General features: G+C 35.8%; 3 protein-coding genes across 3 annotated transcripts; 2 read left to right on the forward strand and 1 right to left on the reverse strand.

Annotated features, from left to right (window-relative positions):
• Nucleotides 1–1,552: 1,552 nt before the first annotated feature.
• LOC114527861 (beta-chimaerin-like) lies at nucleotides 1,553–10,489 on the reverse strand. Its single transcript, XM_028549567.1, has 15 exons — nucleotides 10,348–10,489; nucleotides 10,205–10,249; nucleotides 9,861–9,916; nucleotides 8,635–8,666; nucleotides 7,886–7,999; nucleotides 7,180–7,235; nucleotides 6,476–6,657; nucleotides 5,829–5,909; nucleotides 5,563–5,647; nucleotides 5,395–5,478; nucleotides 4,669–4,761; nucleotides 4,330–4,407; nucleotides 3,451–3,585; nucleotides 3,212–3,314; nucleotides 1,553–2,707 (listed from the first exon to the last, which is right to left on the reverse strand). The coding sequence occupies exons 1-15, from the start codon at nucleotides 10,376–10,378 to the stop codon at nucleotides 2,527–2,529; spliced, it is 1,356 nt and encodes a 451-aa protein (XP_028405368.1). The 5' UTR covers nucleotides 10,379–10,489; the 3' UTR covers nucleotides 1,553–2,526.
• A 123-nt stretch (nucleotides 10,490–10,612) lies between these two features.
• LOC114527891 (speckle targeted PIP5K1A-regulated poly(A) polymerase-like) lies at nucleotides 10,613–16,164 on the forward strand. The gene is made up of 6 exons (XM_028549603.1): nucleotides 10,613–10,758; nucleotides 12,116–12,309; nucleotides 12,552–12,785; nucleotides 12,910–13,319; nucleotides 14,161–14,507; nucleotides 14,933–16,164. The coding sequence occupies exons 1-6, from the start codon at nucleotides 10,695–10,697 to the stop codon at nucleotides 16,120–16,122; spliced, it is 2,439 nt and encodes an 812-aa protein (XP_028405404.1). The 5' UTR covers nucleotides 10,613–10,694; the 3' UTR covers nucleotides 16,123–16,164.
• Nucleotides 16,165–17,330: 1,166 nt separating this feature from the next.
• Nucleotides 17,331–25,036, forward strand: LOC114527858 (protein lifeguard 2-like). Its single transcript, XM_028549565.1, has 12 exons — nucleotides 17,331–17,791; nucleotides 18,880–18,893; nucleotides 20,053–20,117; nucleotides 20,705–20,755; nucleotides 20,892–20,942; nucleotides 21,290–21,329; nucleotides 21,654–21,691; nucleotides 22,057–22,102; nucleotides 22,171–22,212; nucleotides 22,554–22,649; nucleotides 22,846–22,893; nucleotides 23,865–25,036. Exons 1-12 carry the CDS (start codon nucleotides 17,449–17,451, stop codon nucleotides 24,012–24,014), a joined length of 984 nt encoding a protein of 327 aa, XP_028405366.1. The 5' UTR covers nucleotides 17,331–17,448; the 3' UTR covers nucleotides 24,015–25,036.
• The last annotated feature ends 1,536 nt before the right edge of the window (nucleotides 25,037–26,572 follow it).

Raw genomic sequence — 26,572 nt, forward strand, 5'->3', positions numbered from 1 at the left:
AAAAAACGCATTCGGTAGACTGAAAAATTCAGGTAATCTCTTAACTTAGTGTAATTAAAAAATTAGACAAATCCCTGCTATGCTATGTCGACGAAGGAACCAAAAATGGTAGTGGGTTGACTAGGCTGTTTGGATTGATAACGCAGTCTAATTAAAAAACTAGACCAAAACACGTGAGATTTAATTTTCCACGGGCGGTGAGAGAGGGTGCCCCACGGCAAACTATATTTTTACAAATTTCAATACTTTTTCTATAAATGACCACTATAACTTAAATCAACCTAGCCCGTTTTCCAACGTTTCACATCCAGTTGAGTGGTCAAGTGATTTATCTCCCGCGCGTGATGCATGCTTAGGTTCGGACACGGTAGGTGCTATTTTTCGTTCTTCAATTCTCTTTAATTTTTTTTTCTAACTTTCGAATATTTGCAAACTCAGAAATTGAACTACTGACAATATCTTCTGGGTAGTTTCTTAGTTAGGGTTAGGGTCTGGTTTTTTTTTTGCAGTTTACTTTGTTCTATTTAAGAGTGTGAGCTTCTGGTGGATGGAAAGTAGGTAATCTTCAGCCGACCCTCTCTCTCCGCCCGTGGAAAATTGAACCCCAAAACACGCTACGTCGTTGGCATAACTTATGTCGAAATGAATTATAATAAACTTTACTGGAATTATATTTTTGCTAAATGTGACGGAAGAAATTTAGAAGTATTTCATTCCAGGGAGGGAATATAGTAAAAAAAGAGACTAAAATGGTAGTGGGTTCAACTATCTTGGCCTGGCTGTCGCACGCCTCCTATTCAGAAGTGTTATCCCACTACTGTTCGACGCGGGAACTTTTGTCTGCTATGTTTCCATCCTGGACCGGTACATTCCTCCTTATTCAACCTGGCGGTCAAAGGTTCCCCGAAGTCCACCATGTTGACGCCTAGCTTAGTGTGGACACCCGATCGACATAGGTCGACGTACGACAGGAATCCCGACCTCAAGCCATTCCACACCACCCACGCCGTGGAAACTCTGTTACAGGCGCACGCCACCACGCCCAGCGGAACGGAACATTTTACCAAATTTTGTTTGAATTAAATTGACTTATGTTTCTTCTCATAAAGCTATAGGAAGAAAGTCCCATTTTAAACGTAACAGAATGAATACAGGCTCAAGATAAAAAACACATTCGGTAGACTGAAAAATTCAGCTAACCTGTTAACTTTGTCTAATTGACAAATTAGACAAATCCATGCTATGTCGACAAGGAAATCAAAAATGGTAGTGGGTTGACTGGACTGTTTGGATTGGCAACGCAGTCTAATTGAAAAACTAGACCAAAACCCGCTACGTCGTTGGCATAACCTATGTCGAAACGAATTATAATAAAATTTGATTGGAATTATATTTTTGTTAAATGTGACGGTATCTTGGCCGGGTTGTTGCACGCCTCCTATTCAGATGTGCTATCCCACTACTGTTCGACGTGGACCGGTACGTTCCGATCTATATTCATACAGGCATAATAGTTACAACTGAACACAATTAAACACAATAAAACTAGGGTTAACAAAGTCACGTATGATCAATAACATTTTTGTATCATCCATAACAAGCTCACCACTTTACATACAATTTATACTATTTTAACTAGTAGATTCGGTATAGTATTGGTGTTCATAGTATACAAACATATAAAATTTTGTAAAATTGAAGTCGATCCCGTAAAACGCTCAACTTCTCTCTATCCTAAAAGTATACCAAAGCAAAACTCCTTTTTTTTGCTTATATGTATAAAGGTTTCAGAAATTATCAGCTTTAATATTGGGTGACACACAATCTAAAAATATTAATACCCAATGGATTTGACATATATTATCAGTTTGAAACCCGACCTAGGCCAAATATATCGTCAGTATTTCGTTACAGAATATCCATTATATATATATATATAATCTGGTATAAGAACTCATGGAGCATGAACATTTATATGAGCCAGGCTGGTCCTGTTAAACGAATTGAAAAATGGAATAAAGTGAGGTGTAAATTTACTGTTGATTGAGACATTTTATTGTTGCCTAGGAAGGACTTTTGAGTTTTTGCCTGGCTCATATATAAATGCCCTTAATGAAGAAGTATAGAAACCATTCTTCTGCAAGTCGGGTTAGCTCCGTACTAAAGGCAGATTTCTATTATATTAATGGAACACTGACTTCATATACGAAAATCCGGCCGCAGCCGATTACATATAATCAGTTAACTATAGAACAGATACAAGGCTACTGCAAGCAGGTGGTTAGTGTGGTCAAGTGCATCTATTTTAGTTCTCATATAATTACCATGAATTTTGCAATATTTGCTCCCGGTACAGGTAAACTATGGGTCTATAGAGTTCTACAGGATGGCCTGCATGTATATTGGGTTATACAATGAAAGTTAAATATCCTAGTTTGTAAAATACGTGTTGTATTATTACTTAACAGCTCATTGTTTAGGAACGACGAAGATTCAAAATTTCTAAATCCACTCTAAACTGCATTTTTATGCACCAAACAGTGTATAATAGTTATCAATCAGACATTGGACAACAAGTTTTTGAAATTTGATTAAACTTTGACACTCCAACAGGCTCTTATCTTCGGGTGTCCTCATGAGCGTTGGACCAAAAACGATAGACAAGTTCTCTGAAGTCATCATGTTATCTTTATAATGCGTTGTAACACTGCAAATTACAGGGAATAATGTAGTGATGATACAATTTCTTCCTGCTTCAGTTCAGTTTGAACTTTGAAATAAAATTCACTGGGACAGCAAACTAATTTCAACATCCACAACTACCCAGGCGATCTTACGCTCAAAGAGTTTGTCAAAATAGAACCACTTTGCAGTATTTAATCAATAATTTGTTATTCTTTATGGAACCCGTCGATTTTTGCGATTAACAACTAGCCCCAGTCCTTTCCCGCCATTCCGGATATAACCAGAACAATATTTCGAAATAACAAGTGCATGATTTAACCGGCCTCTGCTATAGTTTAGTGGACATTTACAATAAAGGGCTATATAGGTAGACATTAATTCCCACTGTAAAACCATTCATAGTTTGCTGAAAATGGTGACACTCGTAAAGCTGCAAAGTGACTTCAAAAAACCAAATCGTATTAAAAAAACCCAATCCATATCATAATCAACAAATATTTGTAGTTAAGTAGAGTTGTATACTTACATGTTGAGGTGGGAGATGATATATTTTAGAGTTGCATAATGTGCATGAGGTAATTCCGCTAACGATCTACCAATTGCTTCGATACACGCGTTCTTCTCCAACTCTATGTAACAAAGTATTAAACAGCACATCATAAAACATCTATATTGGCGAGAACTTGTCATGGTCGAAGTGAAATTGAAGCTCAAAACCTGGCTCTAAGGTTGAATGGAAAACGCCGTTGAACAGTCGACACTTACGTATTGCTTCGATAAACTTGTTATACGTTTCAAACGTTATCACAGGCAATGGCAGCATACGAAGGTAAAGTTTCAAAGCACCAGCTATAATGTTAATATCTCCGAATTTTGAAGGACCGACGTCAACGACATCTCCTATAAAAAGATCAAAATTTCGAACGTCACATTGGCATAACGTCGTTACTATTATGACACTGCATTTTTATTAATTTGCTCCGATGGTATAGAGAGTCGATCCGCAATAGCGCTAAGTAATTATGGTAGTCTTATACTACTTTTTCCTACATTTAAAGGCTATGAAAAAGGAGAGAAAAAAACAAGGTGACAAGAGAGAGAGCACCCAAGAGTCGAAAGAAGACTAGTCTCAAACAAGTATACAAATCGTGAATCGAACTTTAGAGCTGTCTTCACAGTATACCACACAATATATGGTATTAGCGAGAGAGGGCACGCTTTCCTGCTAAACAAAGATTCTAAAAATCTAAATTCCAATTTTATGACATGGGCACTTTAACATACATACATCACATACATACATAAATAATTTATTTAATGACGCATTTCTCATCACCATTAAATTTATGTTCTTCCTGAGAAGCGTCAAAGCTAAACTTCATATTACGTCAAAACGCAAGCAGCTATACCATGAAACATTTGCGAAATTGAGATATAGAAAGTCGCCCAAAGCAACACAGCTGCATGCCTAACTAAAACAATTAAACAAGCCTGCATTTTCGTTTTAAGTTTGACACTATGATGAGAAACCCACTGTTTGAATGTCGAGTTTCAAACCGGGTCAGAATGAAAACGAAATCTACAGTAGGCTACGGTACATAACAGCATTAACTATTTATATTGCACCCAAAGGGAGCCTCCAACCTTTGTCATATAAAGTCTTTAGATATTCAATGTCATCCGCAAACCCTGATACTCGGTAAATGCCTTCACATGTCATCCCTAAAGGTAACCGTAGGTGAGAGTAAATTTGATTACTATTAATAAATCAGCTTTAAAAAACTGAAATGGGAAGTGAAGAAAATCCGAGCAATATGTTAATTTATATAACAGCTAGTTTTCTATATAATACATGTACTGCTAATTCACTAAGCTAGCTGCTCCTCAAACCTGAACTCCGAGGGACTGTCAACTAGATAATCTTTTAAGTAAGGAAATGGCCTTTGAGGCAGGACAAAAATATAAACATGATTTTGGAAATACCTCTCTTTTCAACTTCTCTTACGCAGTCCTCCAATATAGTGGGAAGTTTTGTATTGTGTGCTTTCACAAGAGTGGTCAGATCAACTCCGAACACTAAAAATACCATGCTTATTGTGAGATGTATATATGATTCCTGGGTCGGTATATTTGCATGTATTTTTATCGCTACCGCGTCCCTAAATAAAAAGCCCGGTTGTTTTTCTATGCCACGTATTGCATGCACACATGCACACCTCTTAAAGCTGCGGTGCATTTCGCCCAAATACAAAATACGGACGCGCTACACCAATGGCATTTATTCGCCATTTCCACATCGTCGTTGACGTTCTCGTGATGAAGGTGTAGTGCAGGATCAAATAACTTTAGAGTTTTCGCGTCGTTTTTGTGTTTACGTGTGGACGCCGAAAAATATTTTAACGGATAAATATTTTTTACATGGCCTAAGCTAAATCTGCCTGTAAGATATAGGCATTGTCAGACTACGTTCACTCAAAGTTAAGAAATATAACGCATTGTTAGCAGGCTATTAACACAGTATACAGGGGTTTCGATTTTAGTAATTGGTTCAACAATATTTCTGGTTAGTCGATTGTAAAACTGAATGATCATTATAATTATGTTTGGCTATATTTGATTTGGGAAAAACAGGCTATAAAGTTATTATTATACGCACTCTATAGCAATTAACCCTTGGAAATTATTGAAATTAAGTTAACAAGTACAAACCTCGTTTTACTAATTTCTTGTGCGGTTGACAATTATCTTTTATTAAACGCGTGATACATTGTTTGTGTGCATTCAATCCACAATCTAATGGTAATTTTAGAGCAGAATTAGGGCTGGTTTTGATGGCTCACAATTTGGTCAAAATTTGTGGTTTGTTAAATTCAATACCTTGACATTTGTGTCCTTGTTGCTTCAAGCCCCATAAGAAGTTTTTACAATAATCACACCAATAGAAACCTTTATAAGTGTGAACCTGAGAAAAAATTGAAAAACAATGAAAATTGACAGCGCTATGTGAATGAAATATTTTGTAAGGGTCTTGCTTTCCTGTTGCCATATATTATTAAAAGGTTTCCGATATTCAGGTGGTAAAAACAAAGATATGAAGAGATTAATTCTTACAAGAAGGACAATCGTATGATGCACTGCAGTACCTTAAAGTTGTGTTCTTTGGTGTATCCAGCAGCAGATTTGATGCTCTGCCTGTGATCCACACTGGGCCTTCTTTCATCACCCTGCATGTACAGGAAAGGTCAAGATGATTAAATACATTGAACTGAATTGTGAAGATTGCATTAGATGTTAGTTCCAGACATGTTTGAACTGGAGTTCTATTTATATAAAATCTTGCAAAAATTGAGGGATATTTTATCCAAAATTAAAGACTTATTCAAATTGTACAGAAGTGATAAAATGATAACATCAATGAATACTAAAAAACAGTGAATGTTTTACAACACTTTGCAAGTTTTACAACATTTTGCAAAAATGGTGAAACATACAATTCGTCAACTTTAACAAGTTGTAACAAGATTTGTAACAACCATGTTTGTAATGTGTGAGACAACTTCGTCGAATTTTTTTTTCCAAGTAACACACGGACAACCCTTGTGTGCTTACCAATGTTTACGAATTAATATGAACGGTTTTGGTAATGATGCGTGTATGCGCAATGGATGCAGTTATACATGTATATTATTATACGTTTAGAGTAGACGGAAATAATCTATGTGGGAATATTGATAATTAATTGGTTTTTTCAAAACCAAGCCGACTGCAAGTGATGGTCTTCTATAGTTACCGTTTGCTTTTGTTCGTTTGCATCTGACGATGATATTCTTCTTCGCGTTGATTCGGATCTTTTTGGCGGGGTTGGCGGCTGTAACATCATAGTTTCTATATAATCCTTGGCATTCATTTCAATATACATTGAAATCAATCCATCCTCCACCAAATCATTGAGCGTTTCGAATCTTTTCTCGGCTGGAAAGGTGCGTTATTTTTAATCATTATCAGGGGGGGGGTGATACATAGTGCGACATAGGGATGTTTATTTTCGAAAAACAATTCTGATGCTTAGCCATTATTATTTGCACTCTCAACCTCAACTCTGGGATGGCTGATGAGCAAGGCATACATGGGAGACTAGTACCTAGGGTCTCCGAGGGCCCCCCAAAAAAAAACAACCTGGGCACGAGGTTAACTTGCTGTTAACTTGCGCTTTCATACATAGTGTTTCATATTCACTCTTGTGATTAGTGGCATTATCTCAAAGCACGTTTCATTGTCATTTTTCGTTTTTGCTTGAGGAAAGAATGAAATGCGCATCCCTCCTTTAGGCTTTACTATTTTCCTATAAAATTATGCATATTTCCTTTATCTTTAGCGTTTTGATTAGCTTAAAAACGAAATTGCCCCTGTTGAACTCCCCTGTTTGACATCCTAGACCTGGTATATATCACTGGTATATATCCCCTAGGCCCTACTCGCCCAATTCATCCTTACCGACGTAATGCATTCCATCATAATACAATCGGAAATTCATGGTTTGATTTTGAATTCTAAAGAATGTGAACAAGATCTTTAACAACCGACGTAATAATTTTAAGGGAACAGCCCTTACGCAAGTAATTTGCATCTTCAATTTCGTTACAGAACTAATAGGAGAGTGAGAAAATGTGGTTACATCGTTATCGGTGGGGTTTTTAAAACAGCGGATATCTTAGAGGTTTTTGAGGAAAACAGGAAGTGAAAGAAGAAGCGAAGCTTAATATGCATACGTTCATATAATGTATTATTGTTAAATTAATACATCATATCTTTTAAACATATATTGTTTTAAATGCCGAAAACCAGACATTACAAATATAAAATGATATTGACTTGTGCCTGTGAGTATTGCACAATAGGGAACGGGAGATCCAAGAAACATGCTCAAGTACCAAACTTAACCAAACTATAACATGAGAACGAAGCACTGAATAACGAAATATACATAGACTTTCAAAAAATGATAAAAACGGCATTATTTTAGCATTGTTTCATTGTAATGACAGACATTGTTGCCAATAGCAATGAACAATGCTGTGTTGTGAATCTAACTTTTTTGGAATATTTAGCTTGAACAAAGCATGATCATCACCCACCAAATACAGACACACAAATGAAGGCAATCCGCCCTCTCGAAAAGCAGTGTTAAAATTTCTCTTACCTCATGGATAAGGCATATGAGCCAGGGCTTTTTTGACTTTCTCGCACTAAATAACTTCCACTCTGAGCTGATACAAGGCGGTCTGCCTCTTCTCGTGATATTAAGCCATGGAATCTATGTAAGTGGAAATACCTTGTATGTTAGTTTCCTGCTTCTAAGACATAGGCACAGCCTTTTTTGAGTTTTTTCTACCAGAAGAAAAAGGGATAGTTTTTATTAAACATCTCCAATGTACCCAAGAGTTTACAGATAAATCATGCATGATAAAAATGCAATTTTTGTTTACTAAACTTGTATATGAAACCAAATGAAAATATCAAATAAATATTATATAAGATACTTCATATATTGATACAATAGTTGTGTTTAGAAATTTGAAAATAAAGTATATAATCCAGGGACTGATTGTTCAAAAGACATTTCTAAAGCTTAAAGGGTGGAAGTTGAAAATGGAAAACAAAATTAAACTTTTTTGAACAACTGAGTTGAAATATTTCGATGTTAATAGTTTAATTTTCAATGGGGGTACATATTTAATGCATAGGATGCATGTTTAGTCATTCACAAGATGTATGAGTATACTTTAGACTGGAAAAATGTGTAGTAATACAGTAGCTTCTTACGGCAGGAAATTGCCATTTGTGATCAATTTTCCAGTATTCAACCGTATATGCAAATGAAGCTCAGTCAGCTTATTAATCAAGGAAATTATTTGGAAGAATTGATTTTGTAATAATTCTAAAACTTACTCTTTTCCATAATGATTAGGTTTGTTGTTAATCTATGATTGAAAAAAAAATAAGGGTGATTATTTTGAGTTATCAGTTAGCTTGAATGACAACTTAGATCTTTTCCAAAACATGAAACCCAGGGTTACGATGAAACTCCTGGATGTCATTTTGCCTGCAATATTTCTAAAACCAATGTCTTTTTCCACAAGGAATTTACAGCTAATATAAGAAAGTTTATTAAAAATAAAAAATTAAAAAAGAAAATTCATTTTAAAAAGAAGTTCAAAAGTTATTTAATAAAAATTTTAATAAATTTTCAAACAAAGAATATGCCAAAAAATGATGTTCCAAATTCAGAAAAAGTTGGCATTTGATAGTTAGGGACAACTATTATGTATTATCATATTTCACTTATTTTATCATAAAATCATCAATACACATAGAGCAGATGAAAGGATCTCTTTGTTAGCTTGTGTGATGTGAATAAAGGTATCCAACAAGGAAGTCATTAATGTGTGGGAATAAGAGACAGCACTTATTAAAGCTTGAAATATATAGAAAATTCCATGCCAACATACAAAACATAAATCATATCTGAGTCCAATAATGATGTGCTAAAACAATATTATTTCCTCATACAATTTCAAATATGGAATCTTATGCTTTTATTTGCAGTCATTAAATGGAATTTAATTGTAAAATAGTGAAAACGACAATTGATCAACGCCCTAAAGGCAGTGCCAACAATAATTAGATAGTGGGATGATGTATAAATTTCATAATGATATATGTATTAAACTTGTGTATTTTTAGCAGGTGGTATAACAATTCTATTAAGTATTAAGTATTTAAAAAAGATTTAAAACAATTGTTTTTTATTAAGGATATTTCTGTGTCGTCAAACAGTAGACAGGTACAATTGCTTACAAGTGTGAAACTGTTTGTGGGAGTTAAATTAATACTTCCATAGTCTATCACACTATAAAATTCAGACTAATTGGTTCCATATGATACCCTGTGGAGGATACTAGCCATTTCAAATCACTCTAATATGTAAACAAACAATTGTTAGATACGAAAATGTCAGATAACATTCAAATTCTGACAAACGCTTTTCAAAATGTTATTATACGGGAAACAATTCATTTTCCATTATCCCAAAAAGCATTGTATAAAGAACCATTGTATGCATGTACATAGCATCCGTTTTTAAAACAATATTAAAAAAACTTTATAATACAGACCTGTCTTTCGCATCGGACTCGAGTTGGTTTAGGTGCACGCAGCTGCAACTGATAAACTAAAAAGTGTAAAAGGTATTTTCATTGTTACGCCGACCAGTGTTAAAGCGTTTAGTGACGATTCGTCTTATATTGAAACGCTTGCTGTGTTCCAAATCATATATTGTGGAGAATGTATTATATATAAAATTCATAAAATTTTCAATCAACTTCAATACTTCCTGTTTCGTAACTTTACAATTTGTATGTGTGATCCGATCACATTGCCGTATAAAAACAAAACACGGATAAAACAGTATCGTTATTCTATTTAAGGTAGACATACAAAATGCTCGGACAATACTCACGATAGCTTTTCCATACTGGCGGCTGAACTTCGTGATAAAGCGAGCCTAGAAAATATTCGATATTATGTAAACACGAAACGCTGGGTAGACAAAACTTTGCGTCTATTGATCACAAGATCATGAGATAATTTCGAACAACTTGCCGTCGGGCTCGTTCTCTTCGTCCTCATTCATACTGTATTGTCGCAAATAATGCTCTAAATTATTGGGAATATCGTCTCTTTTAGACTTTAACTATAAGAAAAGATGCAGCAGCTGCGAAAAAATAGTCCTTGCGATTTTTGAAGTTCGATAAACGATAATTGGAAAATTAGTCCAGCGGTTGCCTTCGAAGCGTCCCAAGCCCTCCCTTAAAGTCCCTAATTGTCCTCTGTTGTTCTAATTTATATCTATTAGAAATATTTTTAAAGTATTTTTACTATTTAAAATTTTAATACTACTTTTCTTTAAAAAGAGAATACGTATTATGTACGTACAGAAGTGAAAAAATATGGCAGAGGTAAAAGGAAGGAAGAAGATATACTGCGATGTTTGCAACACATTTATTTCATCAGGTACGTACTAAAGCTTATGTTCGATGATATTTAATTTTACAAGTATGCCAGTATGGAATGTAAGAAAGTACGCACCAAACTACCTACAAACTTAGGCTAAACTAAGATCAGACTGCTCAGCTGAACGGGATGAACGATGAAGGCTAGATTTAGCTTGCTAACTTTATAAAAATGTACATCTTAATTGCATACAGCCAGTACTTAATTTAGCAAACTAAGAAAAATGTGCGCCGAAATACGAACGCCAAATTTTGTACACCAAACATTATTATGCAAAATTTCACGCAAAAAGGGCGCCGGAACCATGGGGGCAGCTGCCCCCCCCCCCTGCTCTTTTCGCATAAAAATAACCGGTAATATTATTTAAAATGCGTTCTCCGGATTTTCAAGTTCGCATGTACTTGTAAGTTTGAGTTTCCTCTTTGTGTCGTTGCTAAGGTAAAATGAATGTGCCCTTTTCTAAAACTCTGCCCCCACCGCCCTAAACTGCTTCCGGCGCCCCTGAGGACATGTCCGGCGTACGCCTTCTACGTAGGCCTTCTACTTCTACCAAAACTATTTGTTGTATCTGTTTTTCATCAACTTCATATTCAGACTTCTACTTTATTCCCATTTCTACAAACTTTTTCAACCAGACAAGCATGATACATCTGGTCAAGTAAACCCCGTCCAGGCCCTCCTCACGAGAACATTATCAAATTAAGCTGTGCATGTATAGCATTAAAATTACATGAATACATGATATTCCATTTAGCAAACTTTATGTTTTTCAGATCTTTACTACGAAGTTTCACCGTAAATAGAGAACAATACATGCATTCTCAGAAATATGGAATTTATATCAAGTGTTGAGAATTATATTGCAGTCTTTCACTGTGCTCACTCTTTCAATATCATTCTCAACATGCACTCAACAAATTCCATATTTTCTAGTATCTATGTATTTTTGTTTTTATTATATATTTTATAATATAAATCTGGTTTTATTAAAAGTACCTACTTCCTGTTTGGTGGAGCAAACACAATAATCGCACATGTGTTATTATGATTAATAATTGCACATGTGTCATCATCGCTTTACACATGCAATGGCAGATTTGCCAATAAAACACTGCATATTATATAATAAATTGTAATATATAATATACAACACTGTAGTGTGTAAATCTTGTGTAAATATGGTACCATGTAGATTGACTGATGGTTTTCTGTTTATCAGTCTGCATGTTGGCAGGCAGGTTACTACAATATGAATAATTGTTGTCTCAGCAATATGTTATTTAACAGAATATTAATCAATTATGTAATGCAGTTGCAATTTAAAAGATACTGTTAATAATAGAAATGGTTTCTTTAGAACCATTACTTGATATCCATAACAATGGAAAGAAGCACCAAAGATTATTGCAATCTCGTAAAGAGAGACAAGCATGTACAGAAAGAAGTATTTACGTTCGTGGCTTCGAAAACAGAAACGCCTTGGAAAATGATCTCAATGAATATTTTTCTCGGTTTGGTACAGTAACAAACATTTTTATCGACAAGCAAAAGGTTTGATATTATGTTTAAGTATTATTTAAAGAAGCCTGGTGTTTAATTGGTTAACAATAAATTGTGAAGTTGTTATTATCAACTCTTTCTGCATTAGTTGACAAAAATAGGATGTCAAAAACCGGAAAAGTAAACCAGTCTGCTAAATTGATGAGTTTGGTGTGTGTTTCTAGCAATGTTAAGTCAAATGTAAAATGTTTCTTCTCATTTTGAAAAGTTGAATAATATTTTCATCCCTACAGGCTACATTTGCCATCGTCGAATTTGATTGTCCAACGGAGGCTGAAGCAATCCTCAAGTCACAACAGCTGCCCTTGTTTTTTGGAAAGCACCTGATAATCAAGAAGCGAACATTGAAGGAACGATTTCAAGAGAACCCAAAGGAATCTTATAAGTCCAGAAAGGAAAAAGAAAGAGCAAAAACGGGTTGTTTTCTCGACGAAGAAGTAATCGAAAAAATAAAACATATGACAACGGTAATATACACTTAATTATAACTGACTAATTGGAAAAAATGCAATTGATATTTTTTTAGAATTAATGAGATCAAGAATATAAGCATAATATAATTTTTTTGATGACTTTAAACCTTTTTTTCAGTTAGATGAGCAAATATTAGGTGTAACCTTATCAACGTTTCTCACTGAAGACGATTTGAAACTAAGACATCTCATTGTCCAGTACTTGCAAGAAATATTTGTTGAGGTATTCCCAGCATGTAGCGTAACCCCGTTCGGTTCAACGACTACAGGACTTGGCTTAAAAGGCGCCGACATCGACCTATGCCTTTTGGTAGAGCACGAAGCTTTAAATCGCGTTCTGGACCACGACGACAGCTTACCAAGCTCTTCTGATTTTCTTTCCGAAGTGTTGGAATTTGTTGTCAACATTCTCCGGCGGTTCGCTGCAGGTTGTCAGAATGTTGTTGGGGTCAAGACAGCTAAATGTCCCGTCGTGAAGTTTGTTCACCGTGATTCTGGGTTATCTTGTGACCTCAGTATCAATAACAGGTAAAATTAATTAATTCAAAGTGGTGGAGAAATAGTAGGTATTAGTGATGGGCGATACTTCGATACCAAGTATCGATACTCACCGATATTTATGATTTGCAGTAAATATCGATACTTGACCAAGTAGTTGCAAAATTTCGATACTGAGCCTACAGTATTTTAGGTCAGCGTTTTCCACCAAAAAGTATAAAAAATCTGATTTATTTTTTTTTGTTCGTCACTTTTTTGTTCCTTAGTTCTTTAATTATATGCTACCAATGAAAATAATTTCTGCCCATTTTTCATTTCGCGAAAAAACAAAGGGAAAAACCAAAAATGTGAGTGGATAAATGCACATTATGGTATGGTATATGAAATTACAAACGGTAAAAAACGGCTCAAATTTCTGGTATCGGTATCGAAATTTGGTATCGATACCACTACAAATTGTCTGGTATCGAAACGGTATCGTATCGATTTGAAAAAGCTGGTATCGCCCATCACTAGTAGGTATTGTATAAAAGAATAGTTAACTTTTATCTGTAGTTAAGGACAGAATTGGCCAATTAGATTCGTTTATTTCTGAGTTAACTAGGATTTAACAATGCAAAATGTAGTTAAATAGTTTTATACAACCGGAACCAGGTGTACAACACATGGCGATGGCTGATGCACTATTATTTTTTAGTTCAGTGTTTTATATGGTAATAAGAAGAATAGAAAATATAGTATTTGTTTCCAAAGTGAACAGAACCAGATGTCTCGATGAATTAACAGCTTTAATTTTGGGCTTAGCCTTTGTTCAGCCTAGCCTACTGGTATTTTAACCAAAACTGATAACATAGTGTTACATATTTTTTAGGTTGGCGTTAAGAAATACTGAGCTCATTAAATCCTACGTTGCGCTGGACGACCGCATTCGACCACTCGCTATCACGCTGAAGAACTGGGGCGCAGCAAAACGTCTGACCGGAAGTGGTGGTCGCCAAATCTCAAACTATTGCCTTGTTCTTATGCTACTCCACTTTTTACAGCGAACACGCCCTCCAGTTATTCCTGTGCTGCAGTTGCCACCTGAAGATGGTGCGATGGTAATAGACGATGCAAGTGCAACAGGCTCGTCACATTCTGAGGAGATGTTAATTGATGGATGGGACTGCAGTTTTATGTCTACTGCCAAAGAGTCGAGCCAAAACAGGGATTCACTAGGTACAGTAAGTACAGTACGTTAACGCGATTATTGGCGTAAAAGTCCAAACGAATATATATAAGGCTAACCATGTTAACTTTCATATTGAGGTTTCTCATGTTTGATCGCTCTCACTTTAATCTTGAGTAGTTGCCGTGCATGTCCTGACATGAAATAATTAATAGTTGAACGGGAAAATAAATGGGCAACTTGGTGATGGGTCTGGCATAAGATCAGTCCTAGAACATTGTGCAGGGAACACTATACATAACTTTCCTTTCCTTGAAATTTTCGTGATGAGATCAACTTGTTCTTGAATTGGAAAGGAAGACCATGCCACGCCACAGACACTGTGCAAATATACATTTATTCGTATTGTGCTATTTATTCGCGCCCACTTACCGAGAAAAAAGCGTTTTTATGCGTTTCATTTAATCTTGTTTAGGGACATTATTGAAAGGTTTGTTTGATTACTATGGTACGTTTGACTATGAAAATGATGCTATTACAATCCAAAATGGTGTCGATCAACGCGTATTGAAAGTCGGTATCAAGGAAAGCCTACCGCAATCGGCCGTTAATGCCACCTTATTTAAACTATCTGCCGTGTGTGTGCAGGACCCACTTGAACTATCTCACAACTTAACACAGCATGTTCCTGGTGAAACTCTTCGAACCTTCATCCAATATTGTCGAGAAGCACATAGAAGTTTGTCAAGTGATTCTCAGCTAACCACAGATGATATAACGAAAGCAAGTGGTTTTATTAAACTTTTTTCATTACCGACTGATTCAAATCAAAAGGCGTCGAAATCTTTTTATCCCTTTACTATACCTTGTGTAAGAAGCGAAACGTTTTCTTGTAGTTCGCTTGAACAGACTTGTAAATTTGTTGTAAATTTACTAAACAGCGAGTTGAAGATTGCAAGTGAATTTCAACCTGATATGGGATGTACGCCAGCTCCAAACACGGTACTAAACCCCGAGTCAATGACTGATGAGAATGCGTTAGACAGTAATATGTGTATGGATGAAGATACTGCGATTAGCGAAGGTCTTTTATCGACGTCTTCACGTAAGCGGCCACACAGAGCTGAAAACTCTAATGATACCAGTGCCAAGAGAATGAAAAGTTGCGACGAGAGTGGAAACACAGCGTTTAGTTTTCTCTGTAAGGCTTCACAGATCACGTGGCAAAATCGAAGACGAGAAAGACGACTTCAAATGCCAAAGGCAAAGGACGGCACAGCGAACAGTGGTAGGCGTGGCGAAATAGCCGAAATGGAAGTCGCCATTCCTCTTGGAAAAGAAATTACAGAAACTGGGGAGAAAAGCCTGCAATCATTTTCGCAAAACATTGCAAGTCAATCGCATGCCAGTGGCAGTACCAGGCGAATGGAGGTATCGTCGCCTTCTTTTGACGCAAATACTGATCAAAACACTTCCAACAGTCTACCTGTAATAGAGTTTAGACTGACCATCAGTGAACATGCTGGTAAAAGGTCAAGCTCTATGTTTAATCAGCAATGTGATGTAGTTTTGACCCACTTAGGGGGGCCCTTGCAACAATTTGCCAACTTCTATGCGTTCTTTAAGAAATATGTTGCACACAAAATCACTGAAAGTTGTGCATGATTTTAAAAACGTGTTAAATACATGGATAAAGAAATTCTTGATGCTTGGTAAAATTATATTAAAAATGTAATTTCATATGTGTATGCACTTTATTTTCTTCAAAACGTAATAATGCATATCATCTCCTGTTATACAAAAGTAAATCAATCACTGTCTTGCCGCTAAGGAAATGTAACTCGCTGAAATTACAAATTTACATTTTTGAAAGGTCGGTCATTCAAAATCGGCTAGCCAGTGAGTTTGCATTTCTTATGCCTGCATATAGAAATACTATAAAATTGGATTATATGTCCAGGACAAATTTAGGTACCACTACAGTACTTTTAATAAAGCATTAACCAATCAAATGCGATAATTCTGTCAGATTAACCAATCACGTGGGCAATAAGTCAACCAAAGATAGATGTGGTGGAAGTTGAAACTCGAAATCATCTTAACATTCACATCACAGCCTTCAGATGAATCTCTCTTGTCGTATAACATGTGTAAAGAGCAAGGTAAGCCTTGCGCGTCGACTTTCAGTTGTCTCTGTAGAGAAGTAAACCAGCGAAATTCACTCCTGTCACTGCGAGCGCTCGATCCTTGGTCATCAGGTCATAAAGCCGTTGTCGGCTGCATTATAGCGTTTTTGGTCGGGCTTGCTTGCAGGTGTTGCAGCTGTTAACGACACCTTTCACCATTTCTTCGCAAACTTGGTATCCAAATCGTTCATTTGTTTTTGCTATCGTTGAGTTTATATACTTTATACATTCCCCCTTGAAAGATTTGCTCATGTACAGTACCTTGCGCACCAATAGTCGGTCTGACGCGCAGTTTCTCGGAAAAAAGATCGGATTTATCCAGTATGCTCCGTCAACTCGCACACGTCATAGCGGTGCGCGTAAAGAGTTCAACTTGAATCATTCTTCACGTTCTCGTGAACGATTTTCACCGGGTAAGTTCGGCTAGATTTTTCGGGTACGTAACAAGCCGTGTCACCTGCAGGGAATTCTGGTCTTAATAGTCACGGCGGGAAATTTTGGGCCCTCTCAAACAACAATTTCGTCTGCATCAGGGGGCAAAATACAAATCGTGACGATGCAACGCCCATGCATGATGAATATCACGCGCGCACTCTTCGCAACCTGATTATTATAAACCATGATGTAATTTTAAAATGTTGTCACAGAATGTGAGCATGCGCATTTGTCGTGTCGCAATATTGATAGCTTCCGTTAAAATTTTCCCAAAGGGAACTCGAATTGTTCTTCCGACTTCGAACAGTGTATTTTGAATAGTTTCTTTTCTTCAACATATCATTCGTCGATACGTTTCGTGATAAACGATATGGAAAAAGATCAAAAGAACACATTGCCGTATCCAGCATACGGTACAGATACAAACAGCGGTTATCCGCCAGTTTCGACGGCTTATCCACCGATGGCGAGTGCCTACCCTCCTCCTTCGGCTGAAGCTTACCCACCAACAACAAATGCTTATCCACCTCAAGCGAGCTCGTATCCTCCGCCAATGGCAGCCCCTCCACCATACTCAGCCACTGCTCCACCATACGAACCCGCACAAACGACACAAATTACAAACACGACAATCGTTGCGATCAGTAACACTCCAAGCTCCTATCAAAATTATTCACCCGAGGTTGGATTCATGAGCAAAACCGTTCGCTTAGGTAAGTTTTGCTAGTCGTTAGGAAGATTTCGTCAAATATATATACCGAGATATGTTCGATAGATTTTAATTTTCAAACGTGAAACCTGAAAATGGAAGGTAGCCGTTCGATCAAATCACAAATGATCAAACTGTCTTGACTTAAGCTTTGTTTACAAATACTTGTATTACGTTAATAATTATTTTGTTACTGGAATATGGTATTTTGGATGTTGAAAAAACATAGTTTATATGCGTATATATGGCATTAAGTGACTTTTAAAACACTGTTATTTATTCAGTCAATACAATTATACCAATATTTTTCTGCTGGATGGTGAGGAATACTTTATTAATTATATTCAAAGAAACGTTTAGCAGGACAAAGACAAAGTGGATCCTAAGACTTTCAGGAATCCCTGATGTTTCTGTGATGTTAAATTTCTGTAGCCACACAAGTAACTTAAGACATTTAAGCATGGTTAAGGTACACATGTTGCAATGCAAGGAAAGCCACATTACTGCAACATTAAAAGTATGTATAGTTTTATTTATGGAAAAAAATGGGAAATTACTAAGGCATTTTTTGAAACAATGAGTGTATGTTCATAACATTTTTCAAAGAGGAAATTTTATTCGCAAAATTATATTGTCTGTGTGATGTGAACATGGATGGCAAAATTTGTTGGTAATTGGTAAATGTATACACATGTCCATTTATCACACAAAGATCAAAATTTACAAGGGTAGTTTATGATTATCAATTTTCAGTTAGAAAGTTGAAACATGCATGATGAACCACCCCTTGAAATTGAAAAATAGCATATTTCTCAGCTAATCGAATCATGGAAATCAATCTCATGATACACTATAGTGAGATCATATTTTGTTCACTTTCAATTTCATTATAAAATTTTTTAAAAATTTGCAATAGGTAATTAATTTTAATGAGCATAATACATATTCCTCCCAATTTTCTTCATATATTTGCACATGTACACCACAAACCTGATTGTCAACAATGTTATTCATTTAAGTTCAATAAGCTTAAAAACCCAATTGGCAAGTCCGCCACTTTTTCCTAACCCATTTTTTTCTATTTGCATATAGGTTTTATTCGAAAGGTATGTTGATTTCTTTACTATGGCATCAAGGCTCACAAGAACCAGTCCAAGCCCTGAGGCAATTTTTTTACTGTTCCCCCTGTCACCAGTGTTGGCCCCAACCCTGTTTGATTGGTTTGATCATAGACAATCCAGAAGATACTCGGATTGTCTTTTGGATTGTCTATGGTTTGATTTTATTAATAATAATCCAGTGAACTGCCCAGGCCCAGGGTATTTTGTTTCTTTTGTGAATAAACAATATAATTCCTGGATTTTCTCCAATGATTTTCTCCTTTTTCTCCTTTCTGCATCAGCATTGACGGAATGACCTGTTCTACATTATCTACGTAGCTATTGTTAACTCGTTTATGAATACCTTTCTTGTGTTTCATTTTTAAACCGCTTCTGCTAAAACATTCCGTCGTACAAATGTGGCGAAACTACAAAAATACATATAAAAAGTGTAAATAAGCGTAAACCTAATTGTCGTACATCATAAAATTATCAAAATAAACTTACACTTGTTTCTATCTTCAATAAAATAAGTTTTAAGTCCAAATTTTTTAAAAAATATTAGTACGAACTCCGTTCAACGTGCTACGTTGTTCCCGCCTTTTTTGTTGCTAAGCAACATGATTTTAAATCTTATTTTTGATCACTGAGCTATATTATAATTCCAGTATAAGTGGATAGGCCTATCCACCTGATAAGGATTTTTTCAATCTTGTAAGAATGCTTGAAAAGTAATAAAGCTTTCTGTAATTTTAAGAAAAATTACTGTAGTAATTACTACAAATTTCCAATTACTACAATCATCCGAAAAATTACCAAAAGTAATTAAAATTACTACGTCTGGTCACACTGAAAAGAGCGTTCTGGAATTAGTAAAATTGTTTGGTGTCACGTATCAAATGAAAAATGCGAAAGCAGAGCTGAGGCCAGAAGTGCCTAGCACTTCTGAACGTCTAATTTAGAGCTTCATCAGCGCAAATCCAATACTCTACATAGAGGCACTTCTTATTCGGCACCAGTTCGCTTGTGTGCTTCCCAACAAGGAAGAATAACTTTTGCGAGCAGTTTCTGTTTGAACAGTATTATGTATTTATGCTATAAAAAATGTGGCTATTCCTCTCACCGGTTTTATAATTTCACTGTCATTCCTCTCATTAACTTAAAGGTATTTACTATATTGTCCTTTCAACTTGTTGTGACAGTTGGAGTTATCTGCTTGTTCCTCTTTGTGTAAGTTTCTGATATCGATTAATATTTGCTTCAGTGTAAATTCTAATTACGATTTTTTTTTATGATATTCTTGCAATACACATTTTATAATGACGTCAATCGCGGAAAGTCAAATGAAACACAACGTTTGCTTGGCTCGCAAGCCGATCAAACTTTGTTTAACGTACGACTTTCCGCGCTTGACGTAATTATGAGAAAGGCCTATTAGTTATAGTTACAGGGCCTAGGGAAGAAACTTTACGACTGAAAAAACGACATATATCGTCATTTGGAATACCAACCGCGCTCTCAAATGTTATTAGTTCGACATCATACATTATTGTCGTATATTTTGCAATTTATTGGCATTGGCGTTTTTTGTCATATTGTATTAAGTAATTTTAAAAATTCAGTGGCGTAGCCAGACCGACGATTTAGTCCTGCTATGCGAATTTTAAGTGATTATCATTATTCATTTCTTTATAAAAATCAGTGTTTTCACAGTATATGCATGAGCACCAAAATGTTAGCATAAATTGTAAAGTCGCCTCGTATTTGTCCAATTTTTCTTGACATCCTCACGTAATATTTAAACGCTCTCGTTTTAGACCTGCTGTTGAAAAAGCTGGACAAAACACCATTCTCTACATTATTGCATAGTAAGTGATGTGAATTGCATGAAAGTTCTGATGGTTCAGTAATAATTATATGGTTCATATTGGGTAACTTTGTTATAAGCGCATGCCCCAAAGTCTTCCGGATAATGAACTTAACAGTCTTCTACATTACTTTTAGTCTTATCTTTTTTGTTCTCTATTTCGTTCTGGTTTGCTGTGACTCAGTCAGGTGAGTACTTCTGTTCTGCACTGTTCAGTTCCCATCAGGATTGAGTGAATTAATCAGTATTGGTTAGAAATATTCATACGAATGAATGAATGAATAAGAGAATTCATCCGCGCTTAGGAAGGTTCAAAAAAGTAAAATTTACAAGGGAATATATCCATTCAACTTATCGAAAGTTTAAATTTATTATAAGTATTATAAAAAATACTTCCGTATGTACACATGACTTCGACAGGGGTAAATAGGGTTACGATAGGGTAAATTTATGCTATGTAAGCCCGCATCTATAGATTATTCTTTAAACTTTCTCAGTTAATGTTTAACATTTTGCTAATCTTATTTCTGTTTAGGCGAAACCATCCGACCAACCTAATTTTGTTGGGACTATTTGTAAGTAAAGTCTAAATATTTTATAGCTATACTGTATCTTATTACAACTATCGAATTACGTGTATTTAAATACGTTGCATGTGTCTTCATGTTTGAATCTTTTAATCTCTTATACAATAAGCGGTAATAAATATTTTATCAGACTTGTCACTAGATCACTCTAAATGACGTGGAAAATAAGATGGAAACATTCGCCCTATCTAGCTCGTTTTCCCACTGATTATTGCTCGTTCTCCCAAACACCCACACGTATTTCTGTACGGAAAATGTTTTATATTTCTTAATTGATGCATGAAAAAATTCCTCGACTGTTCATATGTTTAGACTCTCGCACTGTCGTTTCTGGTTGGGGCGATTTCGAGGTAAGCACTTTCACGGGAATGCGAAAATTTCGATGACCCATTTACTGATATTTACGTAGCGTCCAGGAGCAGTATCTATTGTGGACGATTAATGTGTTAGTGCGTGCATGCATAAGTCTTGACAATGAGTTTTTTGAAACATTTATTCCCAATAAAAATTTGTGAGCGATTGGTCCTTTCTAGATTTAAATCTCTCTGGGGGAAGCTGTCATCCTTCCCCCACCCTGCTTTTTGTACGCCTATACCTATGTACTATGTAGCAGAGCCCTATGATGCTTTATTAGTAGGAATGAACTTGCACTACCATGTTTACTGTTAAATGTGTTTAAAGATATCATTAATTTGATTTTTATATTTTTATATAGTTACCATAAAACAAATATTGTTCTGGTGATGATGGGGGTCACTGCGGTAAGATTCGTCCTTGGGTGCGAACATCATCCTGACGCACTTTCATAACAATTCTTCATTATATTTAGATTGTGACCATTTGCGTGTGTTTGTTCGCTTGTCAGACCAAGGTGAGTCAAATTGACTGAATTAGCACAAGATATCAGTGACTCTACACACTTATGCATAAAACGATTTTTATCCTCTAAGTTTCGTGCGCGACTTATATAGGATAATCCGAAGTAAATAATGTCTGAAGTGGCAATACATGCTATGATATATGAAATTTTCATAAGGAATTTTGCAAGTCACCATGCATTGCATGCCAATTTAAAATCACTATTATAACTTGTGAGTTGTGACAAGTCATTTTTACTTTTTTTTACCAATATTGCAATCAAACGCTTTCTCACAAAGGCATTCAATTTGTTTTTGTCTTTTTCCATGCAAAGATAAACATTTTTCATTTCAGTTTGACATGACGAAATTTGGAGGTGTTTTGTTTGTTTTTGCTTTGGTCGTGTTCTTTGTGCTCATTTTTTCGCCTGCGTTTCTGCTGGTAACAACGGTAAGAAGGTTTTTGATACCTGTAAATTTTCGAGATCCATATAGAAATAGAAAGTGGTCGATTTAATCGATTCACGGGCGCCAACGAGAAGATATTGTTTTGTTGTTTGGTGCTATGCAGTGTTTACTATAGAGGCCCTATAGAGTACGATAGAATATAGTTTATTATTGCATATGGTGTATTGTGTTATTTTTAGGCGGGCAAAATTGCCATTGGTGGAGTCTTGGCTTTGCTGTTTACTGCTGTAAGTCGTCCTGGATAATGATCAATAGGAACCGGGATACACCGGAATATTTTCCTATTATCATTTATTTATTATATTTTGTGCCTTCTTTCTCCCTCATTATATTCAAAGCAACTATAGTACACAGGTCAAAACAAGGGAGAAAATCCATGTTAGGAATTGGAGAAACGTCTTCGTTTGCATAGATTAGCTAATGATTAACTCACACTTAAAACATTCAGGGTAAATCAAGTAATCGTTAGTTATTTGCATAACGTTACAAACAGCCAGCTCAACGTCGAATGTTAATGGTTTGGATTTTAAAATTTCTTATTTAACGCACCTTAAAAAGGGAAATTATTGTATAAAAAGTTGGGGGGGGGGGCAATTACATTTTCGTCCCATCCTACTCCAAAAGGGGGGGGTCCCTAGTGGGGTGTTATTTAGCAACTTGCTGATTGGCTAAGACAAAATTTTGGTATTTCAATGAAAAACGTCAGCAATTTAACTGTCATTTTGCAATCTATTTTTTTAATAAGTAAATTAGCTTGTAAGTCTATAACAGCATGCAACGTAATGCGGCAGGTAAACGCAAATAGTTACTTAGAAGGTTAGGTCTGGCTAGGTAAGGAAATATTTCGCTTCGTTTGAAATGGCGAGGGGTTTCAGCATGCATGTATATTTCTAGTAAAATATAGCCAGTTACTGTTATCGTACGTTAGAGATTCGTCACGTGTGCTCGATGCGATATACTCCCAAGAACTAATGTAAAGGAGAATCGTTGGCTTTTGTTGCAGTTTTTAAATTCTACTGTATTCATTAGCATTATATAGCGGATTCTATATTTAATAATAGAATTGCCACTCGATTCAAAATCATGCATAGAGAACATATATAGACTTGCTCGAAATGGATGGAAGGCTGGAAGGAAGCCTGTCATTTTCCCTTACGAAGTGATTTTATTTAAGGGTTTCCAATTTTTTTTCTTGTAGTTTATGGTATACGATGTACAACTGATCATGGGAGGTCGTAAGTATGAACTAAGTGAAGAAGAATACGTGTTTGGAGCATTGATCCTGTATGTTGACATTGTGAACATCCTGCTACTCTTGCTCTATCTCTTTGGTGGAAGCAGCAATTAATAGCAAAAGGCAAATTGCAAATTCTACACCCCGTACATAAGTAACTATAACATTTACTGTATAATTTTATGTGATCTGTATACATTAGTTGTATGTAGGCGTCAGTCTGAGCAAACGTAATTTTACTTGGTCGAAATTTATGTTTTCAAAATGCAAGGAACGGTGAAGCGGGTCTATCTCCAAATTGTGGTGAACGATTAATTGAATTAGTTGTGATAAAAACACGTAAAAATATACTAAGGTCTTTGTGAAAAATAAAAAGGAAACATGTCCCACTCGATGTTGCCGTTGGCACCTCGATGTCGGTATCCTCGAACATGCTAATAAAGCTATTTAACAAAATAATTGAAGATTGGGGAGAACAATGCATCACATGCACTTGTTTATCTCCTGCTAAAAGTGCGACACGTTTCCATAAGAGTGAGACTTGTTATTTGTAATTTTTTTCATTCTGTTTTCTGTGTCGGGTACATCCAAACAGGTGATCGATGGGGTAAACATTTTGCTTTCGCTAAAGGCAAAACCAAAGCCAGTACTGACAGTATATATAGTTCGATATGTTAAATGTATATCTTATAACTAAACCAGGAGCTTATAATTTAGGAAACTTCATGTAATGTTGTATATGTCCACTATAATTACTCCAATTCTGGACAAAACAAATATATATATCTATATATAATTATAAAATCTTGTAATCATGCAAACGTTTCCAACTGCAGCGGGGAAACTTTTGCGGCTCTGCATGACGGACTTCATCCTCGAGCTCCCCTCAAAAAGCATGCAATAAGTATATGAAGGCTGGATTATTACACATGCATAAAAATACTATACTGTTATGCGATAGGAAGAAATCAATCACAGCGATCATTATATATTTAGTCATTGATTTCTATACAAACATCCTGTCATATAATATTTGGACGTTGTTCTTGTGACTTTTGATCTTTAATTTTAAAAGCATGGAATTGAAGATAGGAAGCCCACATTATTGCATACATATAGAAAGAAAAACAATCATATAACGGCGATCACTGTTTAAACACTTCAACGTTAATGCTGTCACAAATTGTGGTAAAGCGCTGAATTATTTGAAAGAGTAGAAATCAATTCCAACTATATTGTAATCTATGTATAATAGAACGAGGAATCGAACTATTTAGGCTTAAAACGTAAGCCGAGTTTCGTCATGCTGAATGATGGATGAAAACAACAATTTTACCATGGTCGGGTTGGCTATTTATTTCATCCGTTTATGTGGCGTTATTTTCCATGTACTACTTTTGATGGCATTCTACAAAGATCCTCTCAAATGTTTTAGAAACTCCGCCACCTATCTCGTCGCCAATCTGGCAGTTTCCGATCTCACAGTTTTTTTTTATGCAGTTTTGGTATACATACTGTGTTTGCCAAATTATCGAAAAACATGTTTTGCACTCTACCTGAAACGAAACTGAGTCGATTGACATTTTATATGGATATGATAAAACACGCCATGCAATAGCTCGCAACAAGGGCCAGGCAAGGTTTAACTACAAGGACGGCGCCGGATCTTTGCACAGTTAGCGGTGTATATGTATGTATTACGCTGTGTATGTGTGTATCTAATATTTTGGTCATCATTGAGTGTAAAACAATAAATTTCTAAAGAAATGAATAAAATTTACATTGCGGGACAAAATCTTCAGGCTGCACGGCTACGCCACTGAATATACTTTAAATTTAATTTGCCAGGTATGTTTTCGCCAAGTAAAATTTGCCAATCTCATCTGGAACATATAAATACTGATGTATATATATATAGCCGTGGTATAAACGCACGACTTCCGAGTGTCGTCCACCAAAAACATCGTCGTGACGCTCAATTCTCGTCATATTTACCCCTCCATAATCTATGTTCTCATAGCCATGCATATATATAGTTGTTACTTGACGGCATTTAATTAAAAATAATTTAATTCAATCTTAATCGTCCTGTCATCGTCATAGGTTGGGTTTTATTACAAAATGTATAACAGGTCTATTACAGAGTTGATCGTATATTTTCTCTGTATATGGTGATGGGCATGCTTTATTTATGCAGACTATTTAGCAAATGCCTTCTTGTTTCTATTTGAAAACTGATGGAAAAGAGCGCTGTAATCTTAATGAACGTGCCGATATATTTCATATGTTTATGCGGCATCGTGTGTCATGTATTACTTCTGATAGCATTCTTCAAAGATCCTCTCAAATGCTTCAGGAATTCGGCAACCTTTCTCGTCGCTAATCTCGCAGTTTCCGATCTCACAGTATCGCTATGTAGTCCGTACACAATGGGGACCGTTAGCCTACACTGGAGTGCGAATATTATTTGGCAAATGGCGGCATGTGTGTCGATTACTACAATCTTTTCAATTGCTGCAGATCGATTTCTCATGGTCGCTTACCCATTTTTCCATCGTTCTTTGACGAGGGGAAGGAAAATTATCACTTTGATTACGTCTATTTGGATTTCATCGTTATTTGTGCCAGTCAACAGTTTCTTGATATCTTCTTCAAAACCAGATATTTTCTGT

This window comes from Dendronephthya gigantea, unplaced genomic scaffold (genome assembly GCF_004324835.1).
Source record: "Dendronephthya gigantea isolate DGI-Jeju-01 unplaced genomic scaffold, DenGig_1.0 000047F, whole genome shotgun sequence".
NCBI lineage: Eukaryota > Metazoa > Cnidaria > Anthozoa > Malacalcyonacea > Nephtheidae > Dendronephthya > Dendronephthya gigantea.